This window comes from Hypanus sabinus, chromosome 1 (genome assembly GCF_030144855.1).
Source record: "Hypanus sabinus isolate sHypSab1 chromosome 1, sHypSab1.hap1, whole genome shotgun sequence".
NCBI lineage: Eukaryota > Metazoa > Chordata > Chondrichthyes > Myliobatiformes > Dasyatidae > Hypanus > Hypanus sabinus.
The window spans coordinates 208979775-208996871 of NC_082706.1; the positions used below are offsets into that span (position 1 = coordinate 208979775).

Consider the following 17097-nt stretch of genomic DNA (forward strand, 5'->3'; position numbering starts at 1 on the left):
TGTAAATTTAAATTCTAAGCCCAATCTGTGTGATAAAACTCGGTATACCAAAAGTATGGAAGCCAAGCTCACACCTCAAGGATTTGTATCTCAATGTACTCAGTATATGGAATAAGGTAGGTGAACTTGCAGTACAGTTGCAGATTGGCAGGTATGATGTCATAGGCATCACTGAATCATGGCTGTAAGATTATAGCTGGGAGCTTAATGTTCAAGGATACACATTGTATTGAAGGGATACACAGGAAAACAGGGGCTGGTGTTGCTCCATTGTTAAAAAATAAAATCATATTGTTAGAAAGAGGTGACATAGGGTCAGAAGGTGTTGAATTTTTGTGGATAGAGGTACAGAAATGCAAGGGTAAAAAAAAGCCCCTGATGGAAGTTGTATACAGACCCCCAAACAGCAGGAAGGATGTAGCCTACAAATTACAACGGGAGATGGAAAATGCATGCCAAAAGTGCAATAGTCATAGGGAAGTTCAATATGCAGGTAGACTGGGAAAATCAGGTTGGTTTCTCAATTGCCTATGAGATGGCTTTTTAGAGCAGTTTGTGGTTGAGTCCACTAGAGGATCAGCTGTTCTGGATTGGGTGTTGCGCAATGAACCAGAATTGATATACATGAGGAATAAAAATCTTTATGTTACATCTCCGTCTAAATGTGTAATTTATAGTAATTTATAACAAATATAAGTCAAGATAACCAAAAATACAGTTGTGTCAGCGTAACTTAAGCGGTCCAATGGCCTGGTGCGAGAAGCTGTCCCGGAGCCTGTTGATCCTGGCTTTTATGCTACGGTACTGTTTCCTGGATGGTAGCAGCTAGAACAGTCAGTGTTTGGGCTGACCCAGGACCCAAAGATCCTTCAGGCCCTTTTTACACACCTGTCTTTGTAAATGTCCTGAATAGTGGAAAGAAGAACAACTAGTCCTCATGATTTTTATCCTTCATGATTTTTTATAGATGACCTGGATGAGAAAGTGGAGGGATTGGTTAGTAAATTTGCTGATGACACAAAGGTTGGAGGTGTTGTGAATAGTGTGGAGGGCTGTCAGAGGTTACAGCAGGGCATTGACAGGATGCAAAACTGGGCTGAGAAGTGGCAGATGCAGTTCAACCCAGATAAGTGTGAGGTAGTTCATTTTGGTAGGTCAAATATGATGACAGAATGTAGTATTAATGGTAAGATTCTTGGCAGTATAAAGGATCAGAGGGATCTTGGGGTACGAGTCCATAGTACACTCAAAGCTGATGCGCAGGTTGACTCTGTGGTTAAAAAGGCATACAGTGCATTAGGCTTCATCAAGAGTGGGATTGAGTTCAAGAGCCGAGAAGTAATGTTGCAGCCATATAGGACCCTGATAAGAGTACCCTTGGGGTACTGTGCTCAGTTCTGGTCACTTTGCTACAGAAAAGATGTGGAAACCATAGAAAGGGTGCAGAGGAGATTTACAAGGATGTTGCCTGGATTGGGGAGCATGCCTTATGAGAATAGGTTGAGTGAACTTGGCTTTTTCTCCTTGCAGTGACAGAGGATGAGGTGACCCGATAGAAGTGTATAAGACGATGAGAGGCATTGATGGTGTGGATAGTGAAAGGCTTTTTTTCCCAGGGCTGAAATGGCTAACACGAGAAGACACAGTTTTAAGGTGCTTGGAAGTAGGTACAGAAGAGATGTCAGGGGTAAGTTTTTTTATTATTAAACGCAGAGAGTAGTGAGTGTATGGAATGGGCTGCCGGCGACTGTGGTGGAGGCAGATACAATAGGGTCTTTTAAGAGGCTCCTGGTTAGGTATGTGGAGCTTAGAAAAATAGAGGGCTATGGGTAACCAGAGGTAATTTCTAAAGTAAGTACATGTTCGGCCGAAGGGCCTGTATTGTGCCGTAGTTTCTAGTGGAATTTAGAAGATTGGGAAGCTTTCAAATACCAAGAGAAGGCAGCTAAAAAGTTATCAAAGTGGTAAAGATGGAATATGAAGGTAAACTAGCCAATAATATTAAAGAGGACACCAAAAGTTTCTTCAGATACATGAAGTACAAAAGAAAAGTGAGAGTGGATATCAGACTGCAGGAAAACAATGCTGGAGAGGTAGCCTTACAGTGTCCGGAAGTGTATGGTCGTGCACTTTGGTCGAAGGAATAAAAGCATAGACTATTTTCTAAATGGCAAGAAAATTCAAAGATTTGAGATGCAAAGGGACTTGAGAGTCCTTTTTGTTGGTTTTGTGGAACAGTCCACAGTCTCCCTCTGGTGCTTCCCCCCCCCCCCCCCCACTTTCTTTCTCCTGAGGCCTCCCGTCCCATGAAACTTTCCCTTCTCCAGCTCTGTATCACTTTCACCAATCATCTTTCCAGCTCTTAGCTTCATCCCACCCCCTCCGGTCTTCTCCTATCATTTCACATTTCCCCCTCCCCCCACTACTTTCAAATCTCTTACTATCTTTCCTTTCGGTTAGTCCTGATGAAGGGTCTCGGCCCGAAACGTCGACAGTGCTTCTCCCTATAGATGCTGCCTGGCCTGCTGTGTTCCACCAGCATTTTGTGTGTGTTGTTGTCTGGAGAGGTAGTCATGGGGGACAAGGAAATGGCTGACAAACTGAATAAATATTTTGCATCAGTCTCCAATGTGGAAGACACCAGCAGTATGGTGGAAACTCCAGGTGTCAGTGGTCATTAAACTCTATTATAGAGAGAAGGTTCTTGGGAAACCAAAGGGTCTGAAGGTAGAAGTGCCACCTGAACCTGACTGTGTGACCCCAGAGTTCGGAAAGAAGTGGCTGAAGAGATCATGGATGGATCAGTCAACCCAAGACCACACCAACTATCTGCCACTCAGTTAATGCACACAGATCCCACACTAATTCCATTTTGTGAGATCCCATGTAGAATGGAGAACTGCTTTGTCAAGCACCTTTGCTTCATTTGCAAAAAGCAGCATTTTCTGGTGGTGAACTATTTCAATTCCAGTCCCCATTCCTATTCCAACGTGTCAGCCCCCCCCCTCCCACCCCCCCGTGATGATGAGGCCACTTTCAGGTTGGAGGAGCAACATATCATACTCTGTCTGGATAGCCTCCAAGCTGTTGGCATGTACACTGATTTCTCCAAATTCCAGTAAATCACCTCCCCTTCTTTAATTCCCCACTCTGCCCCCCCTTACCTCTCCTCATCTGCTCATCACCTCCCGGTGTGCCTCTCCTCCTTCTCTTTCTCCCATGGTCCACTCTCCTATCAGAATCCTCCTTTTTCAGACATTTACCTTTTCCACCCATCACCTCCCAGCTTCTTACTTCATCCCCCTTCTCCCACCCACCTGGCTTAACTTATCAACTTCTAGCTCGTACTCTTTCCCCTCTCCAACCTTCTTATTCTGGCTTCTCCCTCCTTCCTTCCCAGTCCTGATGAAGGGTCTCAGCCTGAAACATCGACTGTAGTTTTTTCCATAGATGCTGCCTGACCTGCTGAGTTCCTCCAGCAATTTATGTATGTTGCTTTGATTTTCAGCATCTGCAGACTTTCTCTCGTTTGTATCAATTGCCTTACTACTTATAACTCACCAAATATAGAGACACAAACACACAAGTGACACTATTTAAAAACGTTTGCTCCAAGCAGTGTACTGTCTAATGGCCACACAAACACACAAGTGACACTATTTAAAAATGTTTGCTCCAAGCACAGTGTACTGTCTAATGGCGACACAATCTGCGCACAACTGGAGCTACTTAGAAAGTCATCGGGCACAGTTTTAGACTACAAGATCATAAGACATAGGAGCAAAATTAGGCCATTTAGCCCATCGAGTCTGCTCCGCCATTTCATCATGGCTGATCTTGGATCCCACTCAACCCCATACATCTGCCTTCTCGCCATATCCTTTGATGCCCTTATGGCCTTAAATATACCCATGGATTTCGTCTCCACCGCAGTCTGTGCCAGAGCATTCCACAGAATCAATTCTCTCTGGTGAAAAAGAAGAATACTCTTTACCTCTATTCTAAAGGGTCACCCCTCAATTTTGCCCTCTAGTTCTGGCTACCCCCACCAAAGGAAGCATCCTCTCCACATCCACGCTAACCAGTCCTTTCTGCACCATTTAACTGTAGAAGACACTAGCAGTATGGTGGAATTGCCAGGTGTCGGGCATGAAGTGTGTGAAATTACCATAACTAGAGAGAAGGTTCTTGGGAAACTGAAAGGTCTGAAGGTAGTTAAGTTACCTGGACCAGATGGTGTACACCCCAGAGTTCTGAAAGAGGTGGCTGAAGAGATCATGGAGGCAATAGGAAAGATCTTTCAAGAATTTACTAGATTCTGGAATGGTTCTGGAAGAATGGAAAATTGCAAAAAAGAAGAGAGAGACAGAAGAAAGGAAACTATAGGTCAGTTAGTCTGACCATATGGTTGGGAAGATATTGGAGTCGATTATTAAGGATGAGGTCTCTGGATACATGGAGGCACATGATAAAATAAACTGTAGTCAGCATGGCTCTCTCAAGAGAAAAAACCTTGACTGGCAAATCTGTTGGAATTCTTTGACAAATTAACAAGCATGATAGACAAAAGGAGAATCACTTGATGTTGCGTACTTGGATTTTCATCTATGTTCAAGTTTGTCATTGGGCAGTATAAACAAATGAAGCAGCATTCCTTTTGAGCACAGTACACCCACAAAACATATCACACACAGCACAAAGAATAAAATATTACCATAAATAAATAAATAAAATACAATTAAAACATGGCATGTAGTGCCTAGCGCAGGTAAACAGTAAACAGCTTGCTGCCCTTGTGACAAGATCGCAGTGGTTGCAGGGCATTCATTAGTCTCACAGCCTACAGATGTGCCTATCTAAGAGACTGTTAAATGTCCCTAATATATCTGCCTCTACCTCCACCTCTTGCAGGGCATTCCATACATCCACCACTGTATAAAAACCTACCTCTGATATCTCCCTCATACTAATCACCTTAAAATTAGTTCCCCTTATATTAGCCATTTCCATCCGCTTATCTTGTACACCTCTATCAAGTCACCTTTTGTCTTCTTTCACTCCAAAGAGAGAAGACCTAGCTTGTTCAACCTATCCCCATAAGGCACGCTCTCTAGTCTGGCAGCATCCAGTAAATCTCCTCTGCACCTTCTCTAAAGTTTCTACGTCCTTCCTATAATGAGATCACCAAAACTAAACACACATCTTCAAGGTCTTGATGAAGGGTTTCAGCCCAAAATGTCAACTGTTTACTCATTTCCATGGAGACTGCCTGGCCTGCTGAGTTCCTCCAGCATTTTGTGTGGGTTGCTCTGGATTTCCAGCACCAGCAGAATCTTGTGTTTACAACATTCCAAGTGTGGTCTAACCAGCGTTTACAGAGATACAACATTACCTCAGAAGCTATATCTCAAATGAAGACCGATCTAAATTACCAGCTGAACAAAGGATAAGATTCAATGAGATGCTCAAAACTTCCTGAAATAAACTGGTAAATTGGTTTATTATACAGTGAAACGCTTGTCTTGCATACCATCCATACAGATTAATTCTTTATAACAGTGCATTGCACAAGGTTAAACAATACAGAGTGTAGAGTAAAGAGTAAATGCAGTGCAGGTAGACAGTAAGATAGATTGTGAAGTCAAGAGTCCATCTTATACTAGGGAACCATTCAATGGTCTTATAATAGTGGGATAAATGCTGTCTTTGCATACCATCTTTCTGAGGAGGCTGAAGAGACTAACCACATCAATACTTACAACCTTCTACAGATGTTCAGAAGAGAGCATCCCAACATGCTGGATCACTGCATGATACAGAAACTGCACTGTGGTGGACAGGAAGGCTCTACAACAGGTAGTCAAAATTGCCCAATGCATCACTGACACCAGCCTACTCGCCATCAAGGGTAATATATACAGAAAGGTGCTGAAAAAGGGCTTTAATGACCCTGCTCATGGAGTTTGTCCCACTCTCATCATCTCTCTATGTGGTAGACTCAAAAATCAGTTACTTTCCCCACACAGCAAGGCTGACCAACACCACCAACTACTAACCCACACCCCCTATATGCCCAACCACCAGTACTTTAAAATTCCCTGTCAGTCACCTTATGTATGGACACTCCTGTGCCTAGCATCACTTTATGGACATACAATCAATGTATACAAGTGTAACATGTTGTAGGGTTTCACTGCTGTGTAATATGCTGTGTTATGTACACCGTAACTGGGTCACTTACCAGCAAAGATAGAGAGGTCCATTGAAGTCTGATGGTACTATTTTTAAACAGTATTTATTGATAAAAATAAACAAAAATAATATCAATGCAAACATACAGATAATATACGTCGTCAATACTAAATCTAAAAGCGCGGGTATAATAATAATAAGAAATAGCTCTATCGTTGTCTAGGGGATAATGTATTGTCCAATGGAAATATAAAAATCACTCAAGTTCATTCAAGCTGCAGCTTTTGGAGAGAAAGACAGATGTTTAACTTGCCCATTCCTTTTATGATGTCAATCCTTCGAGAGTCGTTGGGGGCTGATTTCCCCTTTGTTGTTAGCTAAAGCCGTTCTCCTGTGGCAAGGCCCACCGATTCCGAGTCAAATGGAAAAGGACGCACGTGGCTTTCCACCGGCTTTCGCTATTACGCTGTCACAGGATTTTGAGCGTTTATTCTGGTGCGTCTGAGGGGCTGTTCCCTCAGACCCTCTTTTATCCCCACTCACGGGGTCTCAGAGGTTGGGGAGGATGCCATCCCCCAACCAGCCCACGTTGCCTGATTCCTTGAGGGCATCGAAAAATAGCACAGCGCTCAATACACAATTCCGTCTCCAAGAGACAATAGCCGTTATCAATGGTTCCGCCTTTCGGAGGCCAGGACACATTCCAAACTCTTTGTGGATCCTGCATGTCTTTCTCTCATTTCCTGGGTCTCCTGACCTGACTTAATAGCGATCTTGCGATTCTCAAAGGGGGGGGGGGGGAAAGCACAGGCGTAACAGCTGTAAGGTTTCACCGATAATGTAATGGTTTCTCTGTAGCAGTAATGTTTGGGTTATGACTGGAGATAACGGGGTTAGGAATGCTGTTGTTCTTTCTTGTGAGCTGGAAGAGAGATTTTCATGGTCTTTTGCTGGGGAGAGATGTGGAGCGAAAACGCGAATGGAGAGAGTCGGTAGACCGCCGGACAGGGTTGACTTGGAGCGAGGGTCCAAAGCGACGAACAGAGGAGGTCAATGGTGAACGATCGACTTATCAGTCAGCTCCAACATTGCGTAACAGACTGTTTAATAAGATGGGACCCTTTCTTCCCTAGCCATATAGTCCAAGTAAGAATTATGAAGCTTAATCGTTAATCGCATATTGTGTACTGTTTGTCATTTCAGGGTACTGATTTGTAACAGGGGACACCGCGCAGCATCCACCCAAACGAGATTTCTTAAGTTTGGCTGGGTCAGGGGCTTTCATTCCACCCCCCATATTAAGCTGCTAGCCGAAGTGTGAGTTACACAAGCTCTCTTATGTATTTGTATCTATTCTAATTTTTTTTTTAATTATTTGTTCTTTATCTTATTGTGTTTTATTGGTGCTGCATCTGATCTGGAGTAACAATTATTTTGTTCCCCTTTACTCTTGTGTACTGAAAATGACATTAAACAATGTGAAATGTGTAGTTTGGATGGTTGATGGTTCGTCGCCATGCAAAGAGATAGCATCAGCGCACCGATGCAACATTTGCAAGTAAGTTGCCAAGATCAGAGAACAACTCAACCCAACTACATTAAACGATCTTCAATCACCTCCGGGTTTAAATTCGGGAACTCTGCACTAAACAGAACTGTAGGAGAACTTCCTCAGGAAAAGCAGCAGTATTCCTAGAAGATGACACTTTTGACAGAAATTAGAGAAGAGCTGTAAATGCTGGCTTCATGTGTGACAATCACAGCCCAAAAGAAAAGTTAAAAAACCTTCAGGTGGTTCTAATCACAGCATTACAGTAATGTTGAATTGAACTACTATTATAAGACCATAAGATATAGGAGCAGAATTAGGTCATTAGGCCTATTGAGCTGCTCCACCATTTCATCATGGTTGATCCCTCTCAGCCCCAGTCTCCTGCCTTCTCCCCATATCCCTTCATGCCCTGACCAAGGATCTACCAGCCTCTGCCTTAAATATACCCAATGACTTGGCCTCCACGGCCATCAGTGGCAGTGAATTCCACAGATTCACCACTCTCTGGCTAAAGAAATTCCTCCTCATCCCTGTTCTGAGGCTATGTCCAGGGTGTATGGTGTGACCGGGGAGGTGCAGCAAATCTGGTGAAGGGTCTTGTCATGTTCAGTCATCTTCCAGATTCAAAATTCAATTCAACTTGAAGTTCAGTATATTTCAGGGCTACAATATGAAATAAATCCAAAATTCAGTGAATGAGATCCTTCTATCACCCTTATCTTACTTTTCTCTTGTTACAGTCAGGCTAGAACTTCAGCTGTCAGTTTTACTTCCATACATATTATACCAACATGTGCACTCAGAGTAAATAATAAAACCTCTCTACAGGCCCCGACTCTCATCTGGAGTTTTATTTATTTAAGATGCAGTTACATACCCTTCCAGCCCAACAAATCCACGCCACCCAATTGCACCAATGTGACCTTCAGAATGATGAAGGATCTCAGACCGAAATGTCAACTGTTTATTTATTTCCATGGAGGCTGCCTGACCTGCTGAGTTCCTCCAGCATTTTGTGTGGGTTGCTCTGGATTTGCAGCATCTGCAGAATCACGTGTTTACAACATTCTAAGTCTGGACTACCAGAGTTTTACAGAGATACAACATTACCTCAGAAGCTATATCTCAAGCAAAGACGAATCTAAATTACCAGCTGAACAAAGGACAAGATCCAATGAGATACTCAAAACTTTCTAAAGAAATTGGTAAATTAGTTGATTATACTGAGATACAGTGAAAAGCTTGTCTTGCATACCATCCATACAGATCAATTCTTTATAACAGTGCGTTGCACAAGGTTAGACAATACAGAGTGTAGAGTAAAGAGTAAATGCAGTGCAGGTAGACAGTAAGGCAGATTGTGAAGTCAACAGTCCATCTTATCAGTCTAGGGAACCATTCAGTGATCTTATAACAGTGGGATAGATGCTGTCCTTGCATACCATCTGTAAAGATCAATTTATTACAACAGTGTACAAGATTAAACAATACAGAGTGCAGAACGGTCTTCAGAATGTGGGAGGAAATCCAAGCACCCAGAGGAAACCCACGCGGTCACATGTAGAACATACAAACTCCTTACAGACGGCAGTGCAATTAAATCCGGGTCGCTGGCACCGTAACAGCATTGTGCTGCCCTAAATTTTGAAGTTTTCTCTCACAATATAGAGGCAGACATTAACCACAGATAATATTCTAGGAAACTGCAAACCACAATAATATCCTACATAATATTATGAAAGCAGTTTGTGAACTGGTACTCACCCTCGACATGATTTGTACCTCGAAACTTGACAGGAAAACCAGGCGAGATGGTCAGGTGATCAGGTTTAGACATTTCCAAATGACAATGTTCATCCACATTTCCCGAGGTTTGTGGAGAAGAGCAGGTCTGAAGCCTTTCACATTGTGTAACCACTGCTTTGGACTGCAACAGGGGATCACCACGGTCATTATGTAGCTGAAACAAAATGTGATTTGCAAAAAGGAAATCATTCCAAAATAATTCACACAAATCTGTATTGATAACCTATTTATTTTTTATTTCTTTGTTCGTATGTGCCATGTTGTATGATGTAGGCAATTGTGGTCTTTCCATTTTCATGATTGTTCTTGACAAATTTTTCTACAGAAGTGGTCTGTCATTGCCTTCTTCTGGGCAGTGTCTTTACAAGGTGGGTGACCCCAGCCATTATCAATCCTCTTCAAAGATTGTCTGCTTGGGGTCAGTGGTTGCATAACCAGCTCATACGACCATCCACAACCCACTCCCATGGCTTCACATGACCCTGATCAGGGACTAAGCAGGTGCTACACTTTGCCCAAGGGTGACCTGCAGATTAGTGGAGGGAAGGAGTGCCTTACACCTCCTTTGGTAGAGACATAACACAACTCCACCACTCTATCTCTAATTGACCAAAATTATAAACTTTAAAACAAATTGAGAAGTACAGCTAAAAAAAACATAAAGATACTGTATAATGCCACCACTGCTGAATAAAATAGAAAAATATAATTTTTATTCCTATGAAAATAAACTTATTCATAATAAAGAAAATTTTACAAGAATAAACCATGCAATGCTTTTTTATTTTTACATTCATAGTCAATGCTTTCCATACTGTTCAATTACATTCCTACACGTCAATAGCACTGCTGTCACTCATGTGGGGCCCTGGGGTGGTGTACAAACTAATACAATAAACCAGGGTCTTCTTCATCCAACCCGGCCCCTCCGTCTCCAGTAGTGGAAGAAACCTATACCATGGGTCCTTCCTCACTGAACCCTCGCAGTGGCTGCAACCAAGCTTCAGTGCGTCCCTCAGCACATGCTCCTGCAGCCTGGAATGTGCCGGTTGGCAACATTTCTCCACAGACACCTCAATATCCTGACAGACCAAAAGCCATCTATCACTGTCTGATGATCTACTAGCAGCGCGTGATGGCCATCTTCATGTGTCCCCGAAAACCGTGCATACAGCAGAGTCCTGGATCACACAGCTGCTCGAAATGACCAACTAAGGTAGTGTAGTGGTTAGCACAACGCTTTACAGTACCAGCAGCCTGGGGTTCAATTCCCAACTCTGCCTGTAAGGTGTTTGTATGTTCTCCCTGTGACTGTGTGGAGTTCCCCCAGCTGCTCTGGTTTCCTCCCACAGTCCAAAGACTTTTGATTGGTAGGTTATTTGGCCATTGTAAATTGTCCAATGATCAAGCTAGGGTTAAATCAGTACATATCCTTGCACCTCCATATCCTCTTAGTCTGCAAAGAGGAGAGCTACCGCCTTATCCCCATTACAGCCCTAGAAAACATAACTTGGTGATAGATAGACATAGACACAGAGACACAAAATGCTGGAGGAACTCAGCAGGCCAGGCAGCATCTATGGAGAAAAGTACCGTCTTTGTTTTGGGCCAAAACCCTTCAGCAGGACCCTCAGATTTCCAGCATCTTCAGGTTTTCTCTTGTTTATGGAAACAGGCCAGTCAGCCTGAGACCGCATAAACTATCTGCACACTGATCCCATACTAATTCCATTTTGTGAGATCCAGCGTAGCATGGGGACCTGCTTTGTCAAGCACCTTTGCAAAAAGCAGCATTTCCCAGTGGCAAACCATTTTAATTCCAATCCCCATTCCAACATGTTGGCCTATGTCTCCACCCCCCTGCCCCCCCACTCACCTTCTGTGATGATGAGGCCACTTTCAGGTTGGAGAAGCAACACAACATACTCTGTCTGGGTAGCCTTCAAGCTGTTGGCATGAACATTGATTTCTCCAAATTCCAGCAAAAAACCTCCCCTTCTTTAATTCCCCACTCTGCCCCCCCCCCCCTTACCTCTCCTCATCTGCTCATCACCTCCCAGTGTGCCTCTCCTCCTTCTCTTTCTCCCATGGTCCACTCTTCTCTCCTATCAGAATCCTTCTTTTTCAGACATTTACCTTTTCCACCCATCACCTCCCAGCTTCTTACTTCATCCCCCTTCTGGCACCCACCTGGCTTACCTTATTAACTTCTAGCTTGTACTCCTTCCCCTCTCCCACCTTCTTAATCTGGCTTCTTCCCCCTTCCTTTCCAGGCCTGCTGTAGGGTCTTGACCCGAAATAGCGACTACTTTTTTTCCATACATGCTGCCTGGCCTGCTGAGTTCCTCCAGCATTTTGTGTATGTTGCTTGGATTTCCAGCATCTGCAGATTTTCTCTTCATGTCTGAATTGCCTTACTAATTACAACTCATCAACTTTCAGTGACAAAAATCACTACATATTGAATACAACCACGCAAGTGATGCTATTTAAAAATGTTTGCTCTAAGCACGGAGTAGTGGCTAATGACCACGCGCAACTGAATGAGTTAGAAAATGCTCAGGCACAGTTTTAGACCATAAGACATAGGAGCAAATTTAGGCCATTTAGCTCATCAAGTCTGCTCTGCCACTCCATCATGGAGCATCTCGGACCCCACTCAACCCCATACACCTGCCTTCTTGCCATGTCCTTTGATGCCCTGACTGATCAGGTAACTATCAACTTCCTCCTTAAATATATGCACAGACTTAGCCTCCACTGCAGTCTGTGGCAGAGCATTCCACAGATTTATTACTCTCTGGCTAAAAAAAATAAATTCCTCCTTTCCTCAGTTCTAAAGGGTTGCCTCTCAATGTTGAGGTTGTTCCCTCTAGTTCTCGATACCCCCACCATAGGAAACATCCTCTCCACATCCACCCTATCTAGTCCTTTCTGCCCCAGTTACCTGTGGAAGACACTAGCAGTGTTGTGGAATTTCCAGGTGTCAGGACATGAGTATGTGAAATTACCATAACTAGAGAGAAGGTTCTTGGTAAACTGAAAGGTCTGAAGGTAGATAAGTTACCTGGACTAGATGATGTACATCCCAGGGTTCTGAAAGAGGTGGCTAAAGAGATTGTGGAGGCATTAGGAAAGATCTTTCAAGAATTGCCAGATTTTAGAATGGTTCCACAGGAGTGGAAAATTGCAAAATGTCACTCCATGCTTCAAGAAGGGTGAGAGGCAGAAAAAAGGAAATTATAGGCCAGTTATTCTGACCTCATGGTTGGTGAGATGTTGGAGTCGATTATTAAGGATGAGGGCTGAGGGTACTTGGAGGCACATGATAAAATAAGCCTTGTCAGCATGGCTTCCTCAAGAGAAAATCTTGACTGACAATTCAAGATAGACCTCCCAGTGTGCCTCTCCTCCTTCGCTTTCTCCCAAGGTCCACTCTTCTCTCCACTCAAGATAGACAAATGGGGGGGGGGGGGGCGGGGAGGGGAAAAAACAGTTGATGTTGTGCACTTGGATTTTCAGAGGACGTTTGACAAGGTGCCACACATGAGGCTGCTTAACAAAGTACAGGCCCATGGTATTACAGGGAAAGATTCTAGCATGAATAAAGCAGTGGCTGATTGGCAGGAGGCTAAGAGTGGGAATAAAGGGAGCCTTTTCTGACTGGCTTCTGGTGACTAGTAGTGTCCACAGGGGTCTGTGTTGAGACAAATTCTTTTTATGTTCAGTGTCAACTATCTGGATGATGGAATTGATGGATTTCTTACAAAGTTTGAAGACAATGTAAAGACAGGTAGTTTTAAGGAAGTAGACAGCCTAAAAAAAGGACTTATGACAGATTAGGAATTCTCCTAATTGGCAAATAATTGGCAGATGGAATGCAATGTTGGGAAGTGTACGTTCATGCACTTTGGTAGAAGAAATGAAAGAGTCAATTATTTTCTGAATGGAGAAAAAAAGCAAAAAAAACCTGAGACACAAAGGGACTTGGGAGACCCTGTGCAGGATTCCCTGAAGGTTAATTTGCAGGTTGAGTCTGTGGTGAGGAACGTTAGCAATCATTTCAAGAGAGCTAGAATATAAAAGTATGGATGTAATGTTCAGACTTTATAACGCACTGCTGAGGCACCTCTTGGAGTATTGTGAGCAGTTTTGGAACCCTCATCTTAGAATGGAAATTGGAATCTGAAACTGGAGAGAGTTCAAAGGGCATTCACGAAAATTATTCCAAGACTGAATGGCTTGTCATATGAAGAACATTTTATGGCTCTGGGCCTGTATTCTCTATGTAAAGGGGGTTTCTTCTTTTTTCTTTGTTACTGTGTATGTAATCAAAATGGCTTCTTTGTTTTGTTAAAAGCAGGAATGCTTCTTTGTTGCGAGAGAGTGCTGGAAGCTTGTTTGGGTTAAAATTTACTGATAACGAGAATTACATTCCTTTGTAAACCAATTGGGATTAATGTTGTTCTTTCTTCTGAGTCTGTAAACTATTGTTGGTGGGCTTTTGGGGAGATCGGCACGAAGGGGTGAGAGAGAGAGAGGGCGCGATGCTGTAAGCTGGGCGAGGAACGGACCCCAAGCGGGGGTCCAAGGCCAGGAGGTACTCCGAGGAGCGGGGATGAAGCTAGATGTGCTTGGTTGACCACTTCGGATGGTCTTAAGCTGCGAGTCGAGGAGTTTGGAGGGGATTGAATGGTAGCCAGAAGACTTCAGTAATTGAGCTCCAACGGTTGTGCACGAAGTGGTTTGGACTTCGATAAGTTTGGCGGCTTTATTTTTTTCTTCATATATACTGTATCATTATTAATCATTTAGTTATAGTAACCTTTATAAATTGTACTCATTTAATCGCATATGGTGTACTGTCTGTTTTTGGGTGAGGCGGGGACATCACACAGCATCCACACCAGCTGATTACCCAGTTTGGCGGGGCCGAAGGCTGCTCCCCCTAGACGAGAACAAGCTGAGCGAGCCTGAGGCGACCCAGGGGGTTACATCTAGAATTCAGAAGAATGAGGAGTGACCTCATTGAAACATATCAATTGGTGATGTAGAGTGGATGTTTCCTATGGTGGGAGAGTCTAAGACCAGAGGACACATCCTCAGAATAGAGGGGCATCCTTTTAGAATGGAGATGAGGAGGAATTTCATTAGCTAGAGAGCGGTGAATATGTGGAATTCCTTGCCACAGACAGCTGTGGAGGCCAGGTCATTATGTATATTTAAGGCAGAGGTTAATAGATTCATGATTGGTCAGGGCATGAAGGGATATGAGAAGGTAGGAGATTAGGGCTGAGAGGAAAATTGGATCAGCCATGATGAAATGGCAGAGCAGACGTGATGGGCCAAATGGCATAAATCTGTTCTTATACTTTATGATTGTATATAACCGGCATAGTGTCCCAAATAAATGATGGAAATCCTGGCTATTTTCTTGATTTGTTTTTGTTCTTTAAGATTTTCCTGCAAATAAACTATCGCCCAATTACTGGAATCCACTATATTTAAGACTACAAAACATCACCTCCCAGTGTGCCTCTCCTCCTTCTCTTTCTCCCATGGTCCACTCTTCTCTCCTATCAGAATCCTTTTACACACATTCATTTGTTTTGTGCCCTGTCATATAACATGGGTGATCATGGTCTTCCCATGACCATGGTTGTACTTGGCAATTTTTTCTATAGAAATGGTTTGCAATTGTCTTCTTCTGAACAGTGACTGCCCAACCATTATCAATACTTTTCAGAGATTGTCTGCCTGGCATCGTAGCTAGGAAGGCAACATCCATCACCTGCTCCCATGGATTCATGTGACCCTGATCAGAGGGCTAAACAGATGCTACACCTTGCCTAAGAGTGACCTGCACATTAGTGGAGGGAAGGAGCACCTTACACCTCCTTTGGTAGTGCCATCTCCACCCCACCACCTACCATAAGATATAATATCAGAATTAAGCTATTCAGACCATCGAATTTGCTCGGCCATGCTGTCATGGTTGATTTATACTTCCTTTGAACTCCCCATAACCATAGGACATAGGAGCAGAACTAGGCCATTTGGCCCATTGAGTCTGCTCTGCCATTCAATCATGGCTGATCCTTCTTTTTCCCCCTTGTCCTCAAATCCATTTCCTGGCCATCTTTGATGCCATGTCCAATCAAGAACCTATCAATCTCTGCCTTAAATACACCCAATAACCTGGCCTCCACACCTGCATGTGGCAACATAGTTCACAAATTCACCACCTTCTTGCTAAAGAATTTTTTCTGCAACTCAGTTTTGAATGGACACCTCTCTATCCTGAGACTGTGCCCTCTTGTCTTAAGACTCTCCTACCATGGGAAACATCCTTTCCACATCTACTCTGACTAGCTAGCCCTTTCAACATTCGAAAGGTTTCAATGAGATCCTCCTTTCATCCTTCTAAATTCCAGTGAGTACAGATCCAGAGCCATCAAACGTTCCTCATATGATAACCCTTTCAATCCTGGAATCATTTTTGTGAACCTTCTCTGGATTCTCTCCAATGCCAGCACATCTCTTCTAAGATGAGGAGCCCAAAACTGTTCACAATACTCCACCAGTGCCTTATAAAGCCTGGGCATCACATCTCTGCTCTTGTATTCTAGACCTCTTGAAATGAATGCTAACATTGCATTTGCCTTCCTCAGCACTGACTCAACCTGCAAGTTAGACTTTAGGGTGTTCTGCACAAGGACTCCCAAGACCCTTGGCATCTCAGATTTTTGGATTTTCTCCCCATTTCTCCCCATGTGCAACAGTCTGTACATTTATTTCTACTACCAAAGTGCATGACCATGTATTTTCCAACATTATATTTCACTTGCAAATTTCTTGCCCATTCTCCTAATCTGTCTGTCCTTCGGCATCCTACCCATTTCCTCAACACTACCTACCCCTCTACCAATCTTCGTATCATCTGAAAACTTGGCAATAAAGCCATCTATTTCATCAACTAAATCATTTATATACAGTATAAAAAGTGTTCCCAACACCGAACCCTGTGGAGCACCACTAGCCACTGGCAGCCAACCAGAAAAGGATCCTACTCGCTGCCTCCTACTAATCAGGCAATGCTCCAACAAATTTAGTAACTTTCCTGTAACACCACGGGCTGTTAACTTGGTAAGCAGCCTCATGTGGGGCACTTAGTTAAAGATCTTCTGAAAGTCCAAATATCCAACATCCCCTGCAGCCCCTTTATCTCTCCTACTTGTAATCACCTCAAAGAATTCCAGCAGGCTCGCCAGGCAGGATTTTTCCTCAAGGAAACCATGCTGACTTTATCCTGTGTCACGAAGTATTCCATCACCTCACCCTTAAAAATTGACCCCAACATCTTCCCATCCTCTGAGGTCAGGCTAACTGGTCTATAACTTCCTTTCTGCTGCGTTCCTAGTAAAGCTCAGAAAACCTGTGCCAACCAACTAGTGGGAGTATTCAAGGACATTTTCAACCTCTCACTGCTACGGGCAGAAGTTCCCACTTGCTTCAAAAAGGCAACAATTATACCAGTGCCAAAGAAG

The 17097-nt window shown here is 43.4% G+C and overlaps 1 protein-coding gene across 1 annotated transcript in view; it reads right to left on the bottom strand.

The window, feature by feature from the left end:
- rad54b (RAD54 homolog B) overlaps positions 1–17097 on the bottom strand; it is a 201930-nt gene that overhangs the window by 176888 nt on the left and 7945 nt on the right. The window contains exon 3 of the mRNA XM_059984898.1: positions 9509–9704. Coding sequence (XP_059840881.1) covers positions 9509–9704 — 196 coding nt within the window. The remainder of the gene's footprint in view (positions 1–9508; positions 9705–17097) is intronic.